The sequence below is a fragment of the Meleagris gallopavo genome, chromosome 1 (assembly GCF_905368555.1).
Source record: "Meleagris gallopavo chromosome 1, MGAL_WU_HG_1.1, whole genome shotgun sequence".
NCBI lineage: Eukaryota > Metazoa > Chordata > Aves > Galliformes > Phasianidae > Meleagris > Meleagris gallopavo.
The window spans coordinates 123058726-123077247 of NC_139404.1; the positions used below are offsets into that span (position 1 = coordinate 123058726).

The following is an 18522-nucleotide window of genomic DNA, read 5'->3' on the forward strand; positions in this document are numbered from 1 at the left end:
AAACCACTGTTTTTCTTCTAATTCTTTCAGTGTAACCTGTAGCTGCTACAATCATGACAGATGTTACACTCAATATCAATTTTGATATTCCTGCCTAAATTTACAGAAAGCAGAAATAATCAAGTATGGATTTCCCAATTCATTTCATTTATGCATTGAGGGAAATTCCAGTTTAAAAACTAGGTCTAAAAATTTGTAATGGTACTAATGGAAAGAACTGTAAAAAGTGCTATAAAAAGTAGTCAAGTTTCTTGTAAGGTAAATCTAGTTGCTGAAGGCCTGTGCAGATAAAATGAACTGTGCTAAGCATACAGAATATTTATATGTTCAGAGAGCATACTGCAGATTCTGTTGGGAAGGTCATGACTGGTTTTATTGCATCCATTCAGCTTGCAGACAGGCGTACCTTTCATCATGCCAGGTAATGTCTGTAAGATCAGTAAAGACTCAAGATCATGAATCACCGATAAAATAGAGTTTTTGTATTTGCAGAGTAACAAAGATCTTTATTGGGAGCTTTAATGGAGGCAGAGATTCACTGAATTGTACACATACATAATGTCTCTACGTCAATACATTTTCTTCTGCTTTCTTTACCTTAATTAAGTCCCAGTCTTAATTAAAACAGTGATTAAAATATCTGTATCTGCATACTCAAGCATAAGATATACCACACTCCTAAAGAGCAGAAACACATGCCGGTCGTATTTTTGTAAACCTTTTGTTTTCCTTTCGAGCCAGACAAGGCTGTGTTTCATCTTAACGATGCACACAGACTGTACCTCAGAAGTGGTATTTCCTGGGTCCAAGGGGAGTGTGAGTGGGTGTTTCTGAAAGCTGTGCATATGGAGTATGTACTTGTTTTCCTTGTAAGGAGTGCAGGAGTGCTTTCTCATTCTTGGATACATTGCTACAAATATGTAAAAACGGGACTGGAACTTTCAATATTGGGCAGTGTATTTGCTCCACACATCTGTTTGACTGTTTTTTAAAATGACCACTTTAATTTAATGTTTCATGTCCATTTGCTAATGTTTTTCTTCAAGCTACTGCATTCAGTTATTTGAGACACAGCCTTGATGCAGAAATGAGATCAGTTTGGTACCAATGACGTCAGTGGGAACTATGTCCATAATTTCCAAGGAAAGGGATCTAGGAACTATGGTTGAAGCAGTATTGAATACCAAATAATGTTCCTCAGCAAGGCAACGTAATTCTTCTCTTTCTGCTCGTTCTTTTTTGTTTCTTTTGCTGTTGGCCCTGGCTTTTATCCTCTCATTTTCATAATCATGTGAAGCCAAAGTAATCTCAGGTATAAGGCTGCCAAACCAGCTTTGGATTTCTGTGACTGTTGTGACTCTTACGCTTTGAGTGCAACAGTGAGGGCCAGATTAGCTCATTCTTACCAGCTGAGATGCTGGGCGGCTCATTAGTTTGGCTGATCCGTCTCCTATTTAGCCTCAGATGTTCCCGTGTGAAGACATGTCTGCTTGCATCATGGCAGGTATCCATTCACTCATTTATCACTTTATTTTCTTTTCATATCCATTCTGCCACAGGTCACACTCCTTGCTTCCAATACAAATGTGAAGTGAAAAAAATCACATAACCACTCTGTAAGAAAATGTGTGATCAAATCCTGAGAGAGTAGGAGAGAAGTGACCTAGAAGAAGTAGTTAAAAAGCAGTCCTCTACTCAAAGAAGTAAAGAATAAGATCAGGGTGCACAGCTGGCAAAACTGTTGAGAGAAAGGGGGAGCCAGATATAAAAATTACCCTCCACGGTGTAAGTCTGCAATTGAGAAATGCAAGTGATTTTGAAGTGGCCGAACAAAAGAGATAGAGAAGTCAAAATAATTAAGTGGTAAATTCATACGGCCAACCTAGAAAAACATAGTCAGGAGCAATGGAAACAAATGATAAGCAGAAACAAGCAAAGTACACTAAACATTCCTATCTGGAAGCCAGGACAAATAGCCAGGATAATGACTTGACTCATTTTCAAACATTTTTAAAAAGGAGAAGGACAACAGGAATAGTGAGGGAAACAAGAAAATCAGAGAAGCAGTGAAAGGCTTCAATGGAGCAGTTTCACTTTCTGCCTAATAATCTAAAAGTAATACTGCTCGATATACAGATCAGGCAAACTAAAGCAATCTTTCAATGAGAGCAAGCATCATCTATTTTAATATATATGTATTTGCATTGTATATGTGGTATACAATGGCTTTAAGTAATAATGTATCTGTGGGATGTTTTTGATTTTTGTTCTTTAGTAGCTCAGGAACCAGTTCCTTTCTAATCAATTTTAGTAGTTTCTTCCAGAATGGTTTTTAGTGCTATTGTGAATTTACCAGAATCTGCATGAAAGTAAAACTGCAGTCATTGTCTTCTAGGCAGTGATTTGTAGGAGCAAAAGGAGAGCATTTTCTGTTACGTTTACTGATATCAGAGCTAGCCAGGTGATTGCAGTGCAGGATCTTGTCAGAGAGGTAGCAGCTCCATGCACTGCTGCTTCATCTGAGAGAGAACAATGTCCAAGGAGCCTCAGACCAACAGAGAATAGATATTTTTCACCTCAACAAGAAGATGTGTTTTGGAGCAGGGCAATCTGGTTCACAACCTTGCTGTCTCCAGTATGTTTTTTGTGTGCGTGATAGTAGCAGCACATAGGAATCTGGATCACTCACCTATCTTCATCCGTAGATGAACAGTGAAATCTCTGAGTGCTAGAAAGCAGCAAAAGAATCCTGAGGATCATTCATCTTCTAGCTCATCTACTGTACAAGGCAGTAAGTATGCCTCAGTCCCTGTTACAGCCAGCAGAGCCTACTCAGCCATGCAGCTTACCATGCACATTGGTGGTGGGAAGAACTGAACAGCTGTTGGCTAACCCTAGGCTCTGGAATTGGTGGACAGAGATCTCTATAGACTGCACTGGGAGCAGAGGCACTTGCTGATGTGTGGACAGCTAACATCCTGTTCTTTGGATGCTGCAGCGTGGGCAGGGCTGGTGCATCAAGACTGACTTCTCTGCTGTAGGCAAGCTTACTGACTGAAGCTTGTGTTTCATAATGACTATATACACAGCATCCCTCTGCCACTCATTCAGGTGTTGTAATTTCTGCTAACATATAAACAAGGGCATTAGAAGATAAGAAAAATATCATTAGGCCATTTGTTCTTATAAGGACTAATTATAATATCCACAACAGTTATTTAGCATCCAGTTCACTTCACCTATGCTCACTTCTGTATTTCCTCAATGTGTTCCTATAAACACAGTTTACAGAGGTGTGAGGTCTGACGTAGGGCATTTGAAATTTGTCTGAGAGGGGAGAGTTAATTTTTGTATTTGTGACTGTATTTTCTGCAACATCTAATAGGACTAAAGGATATTCTTAACTTGAAAAAACAAATATGTCAGGTCAAATTTCTGTTTTCATATTAAACCCTTACTAAAAAGAAAAAAAATAAGAAAATGTTCTTGTGGAAGCAAAAGTCCTGGAATTTTCCACTTCTGGTTTAACACAGACTGAAGAGAAGACTCTGTGCTTGTGGTTTAAATGGGATGAGGTTAATATGGCTTCCTGAAGGTAATCTCTTTCCACAGTGATAGGATGTACTGCTTCTCTTTTTAATTAGAGAGGTGAGTGGGTTGGATCCCTAAAATTTAGATTTGGGTTTGGGTGTGGATTTATAGACCTGCTCTCCCAGCAAAAGCTGAGAGCGATTGTGTCTAGGCCCATCTTTTGAATTAATTTTCAGTAATTAAAGTGCAATGTGTGGGAGGGGGCTAAAATGAAATACAATTAAAATGTAATGCTCCTTCTTTGGTATCCCCATCCTTATTCATTTTAAGCCATCTCCAATGCTCTGATGGGTTTAAGGCTTCCTGTATCACACTCTGTGCAAGCAGAAAGGTTTGAGTGAACTCTTGCCAATGGCTCTGAGCAAGCATGGGGCATGTTTCAGATTACACTGTGTGTTGTTCTGATTTGATCTCCTTGCTAGGAGAGGCTGAGAAAGGCCGCTCTAGGGGATTTACTTCCAGCAGCAGCAGCACATGATCCTTCAATCGCGTGATTCTCACCGCTGAGGTCTAATGGGGAGGGTGAAGAAAAAGCTCACGCTGCCTTTTGGAAGCAACAGCGGCGGCTTCTGCTCGCAGGCCCTCTCCGCCAGCTGGATGCTTCATGGCCTCCCCCAGGTTAGAAACCTACTGCTGCCCCAACAGGGATGCAGCCACACAGCTTGTGATGAACTTCCAGCCCCAGGTCTTCTGTGGGGTCTGCATTGGCAGCGCCTCAGCCAGCCTGCTGCTTACCATCCTGCAGCTCCTGCCGAAGAAGGGGCAGAGCCTGCGGAAGATGCCCAAGGCCTCCTCCTCCTCCACCATTCTTCTCCTTATCTCCGTGTGTGACATCCTCGGTAGCTCAGGTAAGCGCCATCTTGGCGTTCCTCCCCTGTGCTGCAGCAGGCCCTGCCGGCAGATGGTTGGGAACGTGCTGCATGTGTTCAGGGGAAGGTTTGGGCTGAACAAGATGAGAAAAGGGCAGGCCTTGAGGGGAGAAAGGTCCTGCTTAATAGCTAAGTTTTAAAAGTAAAAGTTCTTGGCAAATCTTCACCAAAGTCTCTACTTCAAATTAAAATCCTGTACTGGCTGAGGCTTAGAGGAAGGTGTAGAAGCAGAAGTGAGGGAGCACATGAATAACTAAAGCTGACTTCCACAACTTAGCTGATCTTTTGGACTGCATTTGGAAAATATTTGCATGTGTCTGTAAATCCTCTCAGAGTCAGTGCCGCTGTTCACATACCAACCCAAAACTGGACACAGCAGGCTGGCAGCATGGTGTATAGAACTGCAGCTGAACACAGATCGAGTACTGTGCCGGCATGGGGAAGCAGAGAAGCACCCTTAGCAGGGAGTCCTGCCTCCAGCAATGGGCTGTCTAAATCTGCCCTGGAATTTACTGCCAAGTTAGACAAAAATTACCATGACATATACAGGGGAAATAAAAGCTGAATTTTTTCCACATTAGCATCTCTTCTCTCATGTTAGATAACTGAAGTAGTACTGTTGTGTAAGTCTCTCTGGCTGCTTGTGAAAGGAGTAGGGTTTTACACATTTTCCACTTTTACACCTAGCCAGGTCTTCTCATGGTACGTAAGAAGAACCAATATTAAAATAGACGATGGATGGGAAGATAGAGAAAGACATGGAAAGAGCACAAGAGCACCTGGAAAAGGGCTTTTCAATCATAGAATCATAGAACCACACAATCACGAAGATTGAAAAAGACCTCCAAGATCATCTAGTCCAGCTGTCCACCTACCACCAATATTTCCCCACTAACCATGTCCCTCAGTACAACACCTAACTGTTTCTTGAACACCTCCAGGGTCAGTGACTTCACCACCTCCCTGTGCAGCCCGTTCCAGTGCCTGACCACTCTTTCAGAGAATAATTTTTTCCTAATCTCAGTCAGATAAAGCCAGCAGCAGATAAAGTTATTTTTCTCCTTTTCTCTTTCACAGGCAAGCAAAAACTATTTATCTGCAATTGTTCTTGAATTAGATTCACCTTGGAGGGTGGAAGCACGGTGTGCTGGTGCTGTGTGTTGGTGCCTTAGGGCCTACTTCGAGCAATCCCACTAAATCTCAGCAGCAAACTGAGTTCATGCAAAAAGTCAGTATTGTTCTTACCTAATAGTGAAACCATGCTTTTTTCAACTCCTTGACAGAGAGGAAAAGAGCTGCTTGTAAAAATGAGGACAGAGAAAAATGTTAAATAACATTCTTCTGAAATGAGGAGTTGTAGAGAAATGACCATTAGCAGTATGAATATCTGCAAATTAAATTGTAAGTCATTAGTTACTGGCAATGCCGATACGTTAAATGCCTCTTGATTCCCTTTAGGGAAGTATATGAAAGTATCTGTAGATAAATGAGGCTTAGATCTTTGTGACATGACATGGCAAGTCCTCCAGGCTCACAGCTGCTTTCTGTAAGCCCTCACCCTGGCATCTGGCCTGCACTGCACACCCCAATAGCCACAGCCGTGTGAGCATGCAGGATCCAGGCCGCAATGCAGAACATGCGACCAGCAGCTAGCATGTGACTGTGATCACGCTGACAGGCACAGAGCACTCATGCGCTTCTCTTCAGGTGTGATCTTCAGATCGACTGTCTGGTTGGGCTTCCCGAGCTTTGTTGCCAACATCTCAGTGGCCAATGGGACTGACGTGTGGCCCTCTGTCTTCTGCGTGGGCAGCGCGGTAGGTACACGGGTACAGTCCTGCTTGCTTTGCTCACACAGTATCCAAAAGGCAACATACTGCGTCCCAAAGGGGGTTAGAATTTCCTTAAATCCCTGATGTGGATTCTGGATTAAGGAACACAGAATAAGAAAATGTAAATGCATTACAGAAGTGCAAATTTAAGTAATCACGCTATTATTTAAGTAACAATCACACTATTGCTTGAGGTATAAAATCTGAGCTTACTGTACAAGAAAAATATTATTTGTTTTTTTTTTTTTAAACTAAAACACAGATAATTATGCCAATTTCCTCAGCTCAGTAGGAATGTAGGGTAGCCAAAGAATTCACACATCAGCAATAATAGTAGTAGCTTAACAAATCAAGGCTTACAATATAAAAAAGAAATATGCTGCATATAAGTAAAACTATTCAGCTCTTGTAGTTTTTGAATAAGATGTGCCAAAATGCAAGTTGGTTTACTTCATATGCCTAAATAATGACAATTTCAGATATAATGGCAGAAGCAAGTATCAGTTGTACACACCTATCAGTTCTCAATTTTCCATCATACATGTTTAATTTTTGCTTATGAGATACAACAACTTATTTTTTTTTTCTTAAAAGAAAGTGAAACTGCCAACATCAATATCTTGCAGCAGGAATGCCCTGTTTGAAAACTACATTTCCATATGGCTTAAGTTTTGCTTTCTGGCTCTTACCATAAAAAGTAATATTTTAAAGCAGTGACAAGGATGCTGTATGCAGACTGTTTGTTTTTCATTTTGATCTCAGGTTAAATGGCAAGCAGCAGAGCGGTCTACCGCAATTTTTGTTTTCCATTTCTTGGGCTCCAGGAAAGTGCTGCAGTTTGAGTCACTTGCTAAGTTTAAATTTAATTATATTGGAATGAAAAATGACCCTACTTCCCCTAACATATTCTCATGTGAGTTAATAAAATGTTTCTGGTTCTATTTTAGGTTTCTTCTGGTGCTATTGTTTTATTTCATTTACGTACAACTCAGTGAAATTCCAAATAGTGAGACCCTGAAGCATCTCCTTCAAATGAGACCCTCTGATCTGTAGATGGATACTCTATAGCAAGATGTGGCACTTTGCAAGAAGCTAGATAGCATATGAAAATTTTGTTTTTTAGGTGCATCTGCTTTTTATTATTTTTGGCAACCATCTAGACTATGGTGGAATTTATATGTGGAAAGACCTCACGGTTTATTTTTGTATGTATGTGTTTATATATAGTAAATTCTACATTTCTTAACTGCAGCAAATATGTAATAGTGCAGATTAAGTTACATACTGAGCACTGTGAATAAAGTGCACTAGCAGGAAAACTGGAATTTTATTTTCTGACTTATGTATTATTAAAATGTATTAGCACTTTGATTAAAATACTGAATAATTCGTGTCACAAATGACTAGATGTAGGAACTATACCCTTGTTCTAAGGAAGTATTTCCCAGCTTGATTTACCTTTGGAGGAAGGAATGGTAGAACTCAAATCACTGATGTCTGGCTCAGTAACAAGTATGTTGGTTTCCAGGTGTAAAAGGATGCTACTATGGAACTGTGACAAAGGATATTCAGATAAGAGTTGAAAGCAGGGCTCAAAGGGAAGGTAATTTGAATATTAAAATAGTCCAGACCATTACAAATAGCTAGCTCCTGTTGGGAAAGGATTTGGAATTTATAAATAGGGTCTAAGAAAGGTCAGTTATCTTCTATAGGCTCATGGGAAAAATGTATAGGGTCAACTCAAAAATGCAGTGGAATTTAACTTGACTTGAACTTGTTTCCTTTGGATTTTTGTAAAAAATTAGCTATGGAGTTCAGTATGGACAGAGTTGGGTATTTTTCTGCATATCATCTTTATCAGTAGTAACACCAACTCAAGTTCTTGAATGTGGATAAAATACCCATCACACACAGAACTCATGATACAGAGGCACACTGTGGTGAAGGCAGACCTCAGTTATATTTTCATACCTCAGCTACTAAAAAATGAAATTTTACTAAAATGTTATACCAATTTTTTAAAATAAAATGTTCATTACTAATCTTTAAAGTTAAAACGTTGTTTAATAATTTACTTTAGACTTAATTAGTGCCATTCAGGGTTAAGACTGGAGATGTAAACAAAGACTGGAGATTTCTAAACAACTGAACAAGCTGTGAAGGCAAACTGCTCAGTTTACCTAGGAGCAGATCCTTTGGCTACAGCAGTACTGCAGTAAGAATTCATACCTCACAAATCTCAGTTGGAAAATGCACACATTTAAAGAACAAAAGGTTTCAGTCTCCCCTCACCTCCAGCAATGTTTAAGAAGCAGCTGTGACATTTGCCTTTTTTTTTTTCCTTGCAGATGTGGATCCAGCTGTTATATAGTGCTGGCTTCTGGTGGTTATTTTGCTATGCTGTCGATTCTTACTTGGTGGTAAGAAGATCAGCAGGACTGAGGTACTAGAACTAAAGCTCTGAATGTCTATTTTACTTCTTGTGTTGTACATCCGTGTTTGCATGCAGCTATCTGAGGGTATAAATGAAGTCTGTGCAAACATGTGATGTTCACATGGTTACCAGATAATGCTCTGTGTGAGTGGTGTTCTAAGTGCTTCAATTGCAAGGGCAATGCTTGGATATTGACTTGCTTGTGCCTAACTAGCATTTAAATCTAACTGAATTTATTTAACTTTCAAAAAAATAGGGTGCAGATTGGGCATTATAACACTATTGCAACAAGATGCTATTTTTATCTCTGCTCTGTACTTGATTTTTGTGGCAGAAGTGATAACATTAATATAAAACAGGAATGAAAGATTTTTTAAGCACAGAGGTATGATCTTCTCTCAGGTGGGAGCAGTGTCTGACTCTCCAAGTCAAACAGTTCTCTGCAGCCTTCAGAAGGGTGCTTGGTTGGCTGTTTGGCTCCCTTCTTCTGTTTTTAACTCCTGAAGGTGCTGTCTGCAGGAGCAGTGAAGGACGCAGGGTTTCCTTCTGCAGATGTGGGAACAGGGGAGAGACTTCTGGCCTCTGGTTGGAGGACATGACACTTCTGTGTGCAAGCCTGCCCAGCTGCCAGGATTTCTCTTTTTTTCTGGAAGGCCCCTATCCCTCCTGCCCTCCTCAGTGTGCTGCTAGCATTATTCACCTCACACCTGTCCTATGTTAACATTGCCATGTGAGAGTTCGTGTCCTTAATAACCTCTGTCCTGCTTCTTCCTCCAGTACAATTGTGCTGTACCACATGATGGCCTGGGGGCTGGCAGTTTTGCTCTGCGCCGAGGGCATTGGGCTGCTTTATTACCCGTCCCTTTCCAGGTGAGCAGGCCTCTGAAAGCAGACTCCAAAACCCTGGTACTCTGTAGTTATTTGGATGTCTTTTCATCAATGTTAGGGACAGACATCCAAATACTGTTTTTTGGGGGGGTTTTTTTGGTCTTTGAGTGGTGTCTCCTACTGAGTCTGTGCATCCTGGGCTTCCGTGGGCCCTTAAGATATCACCCAGACATTTCATGCCCTGTGATGCATTTCAGTGCTGTGGTGCAGCTCCTGCTGTGAGCCACTACAGGTCATGAGACCCAGGAAGATGACATAGTGCATGGGGCTGCTGCAGGCATTAAATACTGGTCCACTCCTGTTCTTCTGCTCCTGGTTTCAGCTTTGTATTTACTCCTTTAAGTTTGAGGAAAAGTCACAGACGATGAGAGTTAATAATCAACTTTGTGTCCCGTGTGAATTGGTTGTGAAAATTTGAGAATTAAAAGTTTAGCACCTGTTTAATTCCTTTCATGTTTGTTTTCTTGTTTGTTTTTGGTTTTAGTTAAACGTGACAATGATGAAATAGCTGAGACTGTCAGATGTGGAAAGAAAATAATGAATAATGTGTTAATAATTTTTTCTCAGCTGTGAAAGAGGCCTGGAGCACGCAATTCCACATTACATCACAACCTACGCCCCGCTCCTGCTGGTGCTGGTGGTCAACCCAGTCCTGTTCAGAAGGACAGTGACTGCAGGTATGTTCCTAATGGCCAGCATGAATGTGTACATCTTACTTAGCAAAACAGAAATAAAAGTAAAGTAGAAGTACAAAGTAATGCCTGTGTACTTAAGGATATGGGATAGCTCCTCATTAAATCAAAACGGATGCACTTGAGTATAGAAGAGTATTACCTACCAAAATGAAGATACCCTCTCAATAAAAAATGTGCATTAGAGGTACACTGATCACATACTGAAGTTATGCTGTTTTAGATCTTACTATTGCAGACTGGCAAAGTTATTTCTATGTTACTAAATTACTTTTGATTTAAAGTATTTTTGGCAGTGTATGGTGGTTATATGATGGTTACTATAATACTGGTACCAATGTATATTTTGGAATGCAGTTAATTCCTTTTTAAGGATAATGTTGGTGATATCCACTAGTTGGTTTATCTTCTTTGAAGCTGAGAATTAAAAAAGGATCAGAATTTTGTTACTCCTGATTCTGAGATTATGAAACAAGTGAGAATTGTACACAACTCTCGACTGAGATCCTGAAGCTCCTGTTTGATTTAGTATCCAGCACTTTGAAGAAATGTGACTGAAAAAAAAGGAACAAATTCAATGAATTCTTCTAATGTAACACGATCAGTGCTAGATGTTTTCAGTGCCTGAATTCATACTTATAATCTACACCTTCAATATTTAAGAACAGCAGCAGAAGGGACTGTGTTTTGAGTTCGGTCTTCATCCCATCTGCACTGCATTCCTTAGTAATGCCCACCATCAAAGGAATAGCTGACAAAATCCATGGAATATTTTAAAAATATATTTTATATGTAGAATCAGCCTATTTTTGCTGATGTTACACTGCCAAGTTTTATAGGTGTAGACAACACTGTACCAGCTGCATATTGAAATACAACTAATTACCTTTATTGAGGTACCTTCTATTTTTTTTTGCTTATCTCAGAGTCACAGAGTGCTACATACTTGGTACAAAAGACAAACCATATTTGCATCATTGTATTATCTTAGTCTTGTAACCTGCATTTCTGAGATAGCACTCAGCAAGCCTCTACCTAATTTATACAGGATAATGGTTTTTGTTTTTTGTATTTTAGTTTAGAATAATGTCTCTATGCATGAGCAAACAGAAAACAAATGTTACCTCCAAAGGCTGGGACCAAAATGCTCTATAGGAAAAAGATAAGCTTTAGCCTAAATTTTAAATAATCAAAAATACCTGTAACTGATGTTTTGGTCTCTAAAAACAGTCAGTAAGCTGATTCCTCCATTCTGCACTAGCTGCTATATTTGTGTGGGTTGAAGGCATAGACTTTTTTTGAGCTTATTGAAATCAGTAGTTTGGTAAATGGTAAACTTACCTTCTTTAGCATGTCCTATAGAAGAGAAGACAATACATTTTCTACAGACAGCAGCAAAGGTCTTCAATGAGAACATAAATAATAAATGTTTGTGCTTGTATGCGACGTGCATCCATGCATTTTTATGTATGTGTGCATTTTGTAGGTATGTGCACATATATTCATATGCCTCTGGCAGACTGTGTGGCTAAAATACCTACCTGTACACCTACTTTAATATTTGTGTCTGTATTACCTCTGCTACCTGCTCATGTAGGCACTAAGGATCAAATTTTGTTTCATACTTTCAGAAATACGTGTTGCTAAAGATGGTGTCTTGTCTCTCCTTGTTCTGAAGTCTTGCAAGCATATTTTTCTCAAACATCCTGCAGTTTCTCTTTACTGTCTAATGAAAGTGATCAAGAAAAGCAACAAGGGAACAACAAAACAACAAGAAAAAAAGATTTACATAATGAGATCTGTAGAATGTAATGAAGTGGGAATTTATCTGTTTCTTAACAACAGAATTTCTCCTTGGCTGTAGAGAATAGTAAAAGAAGCATTGAGCTTCAGCTTAAAGAAAGGATTTTGAAGTAGTAAGGAAGCAAAAAATGTTAAGGACAGATGGAGCACTAGAATCGCTTGGCTGAGGAATTCTTTGTGTGTTCCTGATTTTTCAGCAAGTTTGCTGAGGCTGCAAACAGCCATACCTAGATATAATTGCAGTATTTAGAGGCTGAGAATGAATTGGATAATCTCTCAAAGTTTGTTCCTTTTATGGGAAAATAGACAACGAGTATGTTTGTGTTAGTACATATATCGATTCCTTGATATCTGAACAGTATGTTGCATATCTGTCTATTTTTGTTGGCATTACAGTTTTAGGTTCTAGAGATGTAGTAGCCAGTTATGTCGTCATGGCACAATTACATATGAAGTGTATAATAGTGTTGACTGTATTCTGTCTTAGTCTGAACATCACATAATAAATACTTCCTTACATCATGAACATCATAGAGAAGCATAAGAACAACCTTTTTGTTAAAGAACTGTGCTGACCATACTATTTTCTGTTTTCATTGGGACTGAGAGAAGAAAAAACTGCTGGTGGGATACCACCTACTTCAGGAATCCTTAGTGGATGTCCTTCTTTAGGATTGTCCTAATCTTTAGGATTAGGCTGTGTATGAGATTTGCTGCTGGAGACAAACCCATTGGTTCCTTTGTTCCCTCTTTATAGACATCTGTTTTCTGTATCCTTGTATCTACAAATAGTGAGATGTACGTATATTAATGAACACAACTTTATACTTTCCAGTTGCCTCTTTACTGAAAGGGAGACAAGGGATTTACACAGAGAATGAGAGACGGCTGGGGACAGAGATCCAGATGCGCTTTTTCAAAATTATGCTGGTATTCATTGTTTGGTAAGAGGTGCATTTTATTTTAACCTGCCCTTTCCCAGATGAAAACAACTGGGGACCAAGAACAGAATCTGATGGTTTACTTCATTTGCTTGTCCTTATGACTGGAAGGGAAAGTTTCTAAGGAAGACAGTTCTAAACTAGTTCACAAATTAGCTGAATCACTCACGTAACATCAGAAGGCTGCAAGGAAATGATAAAAATGTTTAACCAACAGGAAAACAATGACACTGAGAAACAATAGCAAAAAAAAAAAAAAAAAAAAAAAAGTTGGATACAACCTAAAGCTGTCTGAAACTGCAGCAAGATTCCCCAGAGCTCACTCTACATTCCTGTCCTCAAACATACCATTGAAAACTTACAGTAAATACACTCCTAGGGCATGCTTAGGGCTCTGATGATGACTATATGAGGCATCATCTCTATAGTCGGCTGATCTCAAGTGTATGAAACAAGTATAGAGTGTTGGCTGGAAATACAGACTTACACACCAGAAAGGAAATCTCTGTGTGTTGTGTGTGAAATTTCTCGTCATCTGCTCTTTTTTCTGATATTCCGCCTTCCTCCATAAATGAAAACAGCAGTTTGTGGTAGGGCAAGGAGAGGAGGAAGAAGGACACAAGATGTGGAAGGAGGGAGGGTGCCTCAGACCTCATTCCCAAATCCCCTGCACGTCTGTTCTAGCAGCACCATCCAGTGTGAAAGATGCTGTAGTGGTGGATGGGACTGAAGGTGCTGGATGCACTCAGCAAAACAGAGAGCTGAAAGAAGCCTTGCTTTAGGAGCAGTCTTGCAATCATCACACAGTAGTAAAGGCACCAGATGAGGGAGTGATCCATGTTATGTGGGTCTCTACAGTGAGCTAGAAAGACATGGTCACTGCTGGAAAATGTTCACCTATGTGGATAGTACAAGCAAGGGAAGGAAGAAGGAAGCAGCCTAGAAGTAGTGAAAAGATGGCCAAATTTCACAGTTTGTGCAAGTATTTGATTGTTTCATACGTGGGTATGTTAATGCATTTTTCATTGCTTTAAAAGGCTGAACAGGGAGAAAGGCTGCTTTTTATTTTGTCCTTGCTGCTGTATATTTGAGTGCTCCGGAGGGAAACTATGGTCATTTCTCAGGAAACAAGTTTCTTCTGGGAAGGGTGGGGTAGCCAGTGGGAGCAGGGACACTGACAGTAGCGAAGCAGCCTGAAGCGTGGCATGCTGGAAATTGCTGTAAATAACAGGGAGTAGAGTTTTATCCAGGCTTCTAGAGTTACAAAAAGAAAGAACATTGTACTGGAGGCACCACAGAAGTGCATTACAACCTAAGGGACTGTGGTCAGCTTGCTAGTCTGGGAGAAAGCATGAAAGAAAGGAGCAACTCCTCATGGACACAGTGGGCTTGACTATTTCCTTTTTGTCTCATTATGAGTTTTCCTATTAAAAAAAAAAAAAAAAAGACCACACCCAAACAAACAAAACACATGGTTCTAGTTTTGTTTGTTTGTTTGTTTGTTTGTTTTAATCTGCTGATAAAACAGAAGCTTTAGAGTGTAAAAACTCAGTGGTTAATGTACAGGAAGTCTGAGACAATAGCATCTTAGAAGCTTAGGGGAGATGCTGTTCCATCCCGAAGGTCAAAAAAGGATGAGTTGGTCAAGGAAATTTGGGGCAACATGGGGTAGAAGAGAAACCTGTATATTTGGGAGGTATGGGCAGAAGATTTTAAACTGTGAAAAAACATAGGACCTGTGTAAACTCCTTCAGAAAATATGATATGGATATTGGTCATTTCCTTCCTGAAATACCTGTAGAAATATGCAGAAAAGCTGTTCTGACTGATTAGGAGTCATTAGAAATTGGAACCATTGACTATAACCTTTATTTAGTGTATCATATTCTCATTTTCTCTTGGAGGATGAGGTTTAATTATGCTCATCCTACTTTAGAAAAAGAAATTACTTTTATTTTTAAAATTTAATGTCATTTTCAAGGACTTTAAAGTCAAATTTAGTTTTGTTTTGTAGATTTTTTTAATAAACATTTTGAAAATCTACTCAATTATCACCCTGAAATTTTAGAGATGCTGGACTTTACACAGTCTTTTGTAGTGTATATGCATATGTTTGTATTCCTTTAACTGTGAGTATTATATATTCAAGACACAAGCAAAAGAAGGCCCTGTCTGTAATGTTCCCATTGTAGATCACAGTTGTTTATAATCTGAGAGCAATAAGCTCATATGATTAGGTTTAATTCTGTTTGGCTATATGGATTTTTTTGTCTAGGCCTGGGCTGGGAAGTAAGAATCTGTTTTCTGATCATAAGCTCAGGGAGAGCGATGGATCCCTTCACACTGAAAAAAAAAATCTCCTTATTAAGGTTCCTAATTTCTATAATTTGTAAGTAATTTGTATTTTACATATACCTACATATCTACATATCACTGTTTTGTTCTCTTTGTCCTTTTTATTCCTGCAATAGCTGGTCATCTAATGTCATCAATGAGAGCCTTTTGTTCTATCTTGAAATGCAGCCAGATATCAATGAAACACCTTTGAAAAACATTAGAAGTGCTGCACTGATCACATGGATTATAATGGTAGGTCAACCATGGTATCTCTTAGTCTTTGAAATCACTTCTGTAAGACTCATAGAACAGCACCAGTGTAGTGGGTTTTGGGGAGAAGCTCAGAAAATCAGGGAAGAAAAGTCAAAGGTAAGAGAAAGGAAGGAGCAGTCATACGGAATATACAAACTTTGCTTAAAAGGTACCAAGAAGGTACTTGGCTTAAAAGGCCAAGATTTTCTCCCAGTTACAGGAGTATGCGATGAGTGATTGCTACCCATTTTAAGATCCAGAACAGACCGTTGCAATGATTTATGCTCTACCTTTTCTAACCTCTGTCATAAGAGAAGCTGCGAATTTTAGCTCACGTTTCTTGAAGATTTGCCCAAAAAATAGGCATTATCTGCTAATAGTCTGTTTGTAGCTGCAGTTTTCTTTATTAGTGACTTATAAGAAATAATAACATCTTGTAACACTTAGACAGCTATTCGGGGAAAATACATGATGGAATTTAAAAGCAACGCACCAGAATACAGCTATAAGATACTGAGGTCTTCCTGTACTCCACCCTTTTTTCTCTTTCTGTTGGAATATTTGACAAGGGATTTTACAGAGGTGATATTGCAGGTTCCTTTTTCAAGAAGGTTTATTCTCAAGCTGTTAAATACCTGTGAGGCCTGAACATGCTCTGTGCACTTAAGCTCTTGAGCTGCCTGATATTGGAAAGTTAAGCAATGCAACTGATTTGTTGCAGCCTTCTCCCTAACAAGGACTGAAGATGTTTGTGTGACAGGGACCTTACTCTTGCTCACTGGGAGAGCACACGGTCAACTCTATCAACTGAGCTATTATTTAAACTGGCTGTAAAAAAGGTTATGATTTTCCTGTGAGAAGAAAGATAACCATTTACTTGTCACACATCCTGAAGCAGTGGGAACAGAAGATTTTTTGGAAATCACTTGGGATTTTCTTTTTCAGTCTCTCCCTGGTTTTGCATTCTGATTGATGGACATTTTCACTGGCTTAGAAATCTGCAACAATTCCAGACAGTTCAATTGCTGCTATTTTAAAAAATTTGCCTGGATGTGCTAATGTCTATTCTCATAGATTTTACTTGGCTTCTAGTGAAGAGTATAATGTTTGCTTTTCTGAACTAAAAAATGTGGAGCTTGTAAGGAATGTTAAAAAACACACTGGGGGTTGACCAGCTAAAATTCATGCTAGAAAACCATTTGGTGCCTGCTGTTCACAAGGAATACCTTAGTGTTCAGAAACAACAGGTTGTAGTTTCTCACTCTGCTTTGTTTGTGTCTGCAGTAGGAAAAATGTACACTTTTATTTGCGTGCAAATATCATCTTCTAAAGACAACAGTTGTTCAGAGTAAGGGAAGTTGTTAATGCATGCAGAATGTTTTGCTGGAATTGAGAATGAAGCCTTGCTGATGTAACTTGTGTTGCACTGCTCTTTTCTAGGGGATTCTTAATCCGTTGCAAGGCTTCCTCTTCACATTAGCTTTCTATGGCTGGACAGGATGTAAAGTGGAACTGAAATGGCAGAAGAGAGAAATACCCTGGGAATCAGTGTCCTCATCAACGGTGGGTGACAATGACTATCCCTCACCAGTGAACTATCAAAGCAATGTCCACGATTCAAAGAAGATATCGTCCACTGATAGCCAGCAGACTGATGAGGCTATAAGCATGTTGTCTGAAGGTAACACTAGCGGTGATGACAGGGTGACCAGGAGCTCTCCCATCTACCAGGGCTGGTAGCTTGTAGGTAGAGAGCTGAATCTCACTTCTCCAATTGTCAAGACTCACAAAACCAGGGCACTGTGTGAATCATTGCTCGTCCTGAAATTTGGTTTGTGCCTGATGACTTAGTTTAATTTCCTGTAGCTTTTGTTCGTGTGTGAGACTGTGTAAGATGCAGAGAAATGATGGTTAATATCTTCACTTGCTTTATAAGAGATGTGTAGCAAGGTACAAAGGCCTGATCGCTTTTAGGAGGAGTGTGTCTCTGCAGGGATCTGTTACTTATGATTCATCTGTTTTCTTTCAATCTCTCCTGTAACCTCCGTATGGTAGAAGAGTCTTTTGTTTAAATAAACAGACTATTAATATGTTGGTTTTTTAAATGTGTTCCCTTGCTTGCCTTGCTCAGCAAAAATTCCCAGAATTACAGCTCTGAGACACAACTTCCACCCTTGATACTCTAGTAAAACATGAGTGACAGCAAACTTGCCATAAGGACAGATTTCCCTGCTTGTGCAGAGTTTCACTGTCAAAGTCTTCTTTTAGCTTATTTATATTAATTTTCAGCTTGCTTTTATCTAGGGAGTTGAATGTATTTTAAAACAAATTCAGACATGAATTGGAGCTGAGGCTCCAAGAAGATTTCAGAATAAAGGCTCCAGTTCTGCTAGTTCAAGAAAAAACAGCTCTTCAGATTATTTTTTCAATTTGAATTCAGTTTGATCCTCATATATACCTAACAGAATTATGACTGATAGTTGCATTAAGAGATAATATTTGCAGAGAACATTGAGATGATCTGAATGGTCATCAGAAAAGAATGAATAGAATCAATAGTTCTTTCTCATCAAAATAGAATGAATGGAATCAGTTGTTCTTGCTTTGACATGTACTCTATTTTATGCCTTCAAGTAGATATCACATCTACTCTCCGTATCTCTTTAGGTACAGATCTCAGTTGGTACAGTGCACTAAGCACCCAAACAATTCCCAAACTTGGTTGAAAAGTAAGAAAAAAAAAAAAGATAATGATGCCTCCCCCAGGCTTTTAACCTCATATTAAAGTTAGAAATGACATGGCTAAGCACAGTTCTTCTGGAAGCTGATTACCAAACAACATGACGGGCAGTTCATTAAAGCCTCTCATTCTCAGCTAACCTC

General features: G+C 39.3%; 1 protein-coding gene across 1 annotated transcript; it reads left to right on the forward strand.

Annotated features, from left to right (window-relative positions):
- GPR143 (G protein-coupled receptor 143) lies at positions 1-17846 on the forward strand. The gene is made up of 8 exons (XM_031557498.2): positions 1-4439; positions 6168-6277; positions 8641-8735; positions 9504-9596; positions 10182-10291; positions 12945-13053; positions 15522-15639; positions 17080-17846. The coding sequence occupies exons 1-8, from the start codon at positions 4196-4198 to the stop codon at positions 17377-17379; spliced, it is 1179 nt and encodes a 392-aa protein (XP_031413358.1). The 5' UTR covers positions 1-4195; the 3' UTR covers positions 17380-17846.
- The last annotated feature ends 676 nt before the right edge of the window (positions 17847-18522 follow it).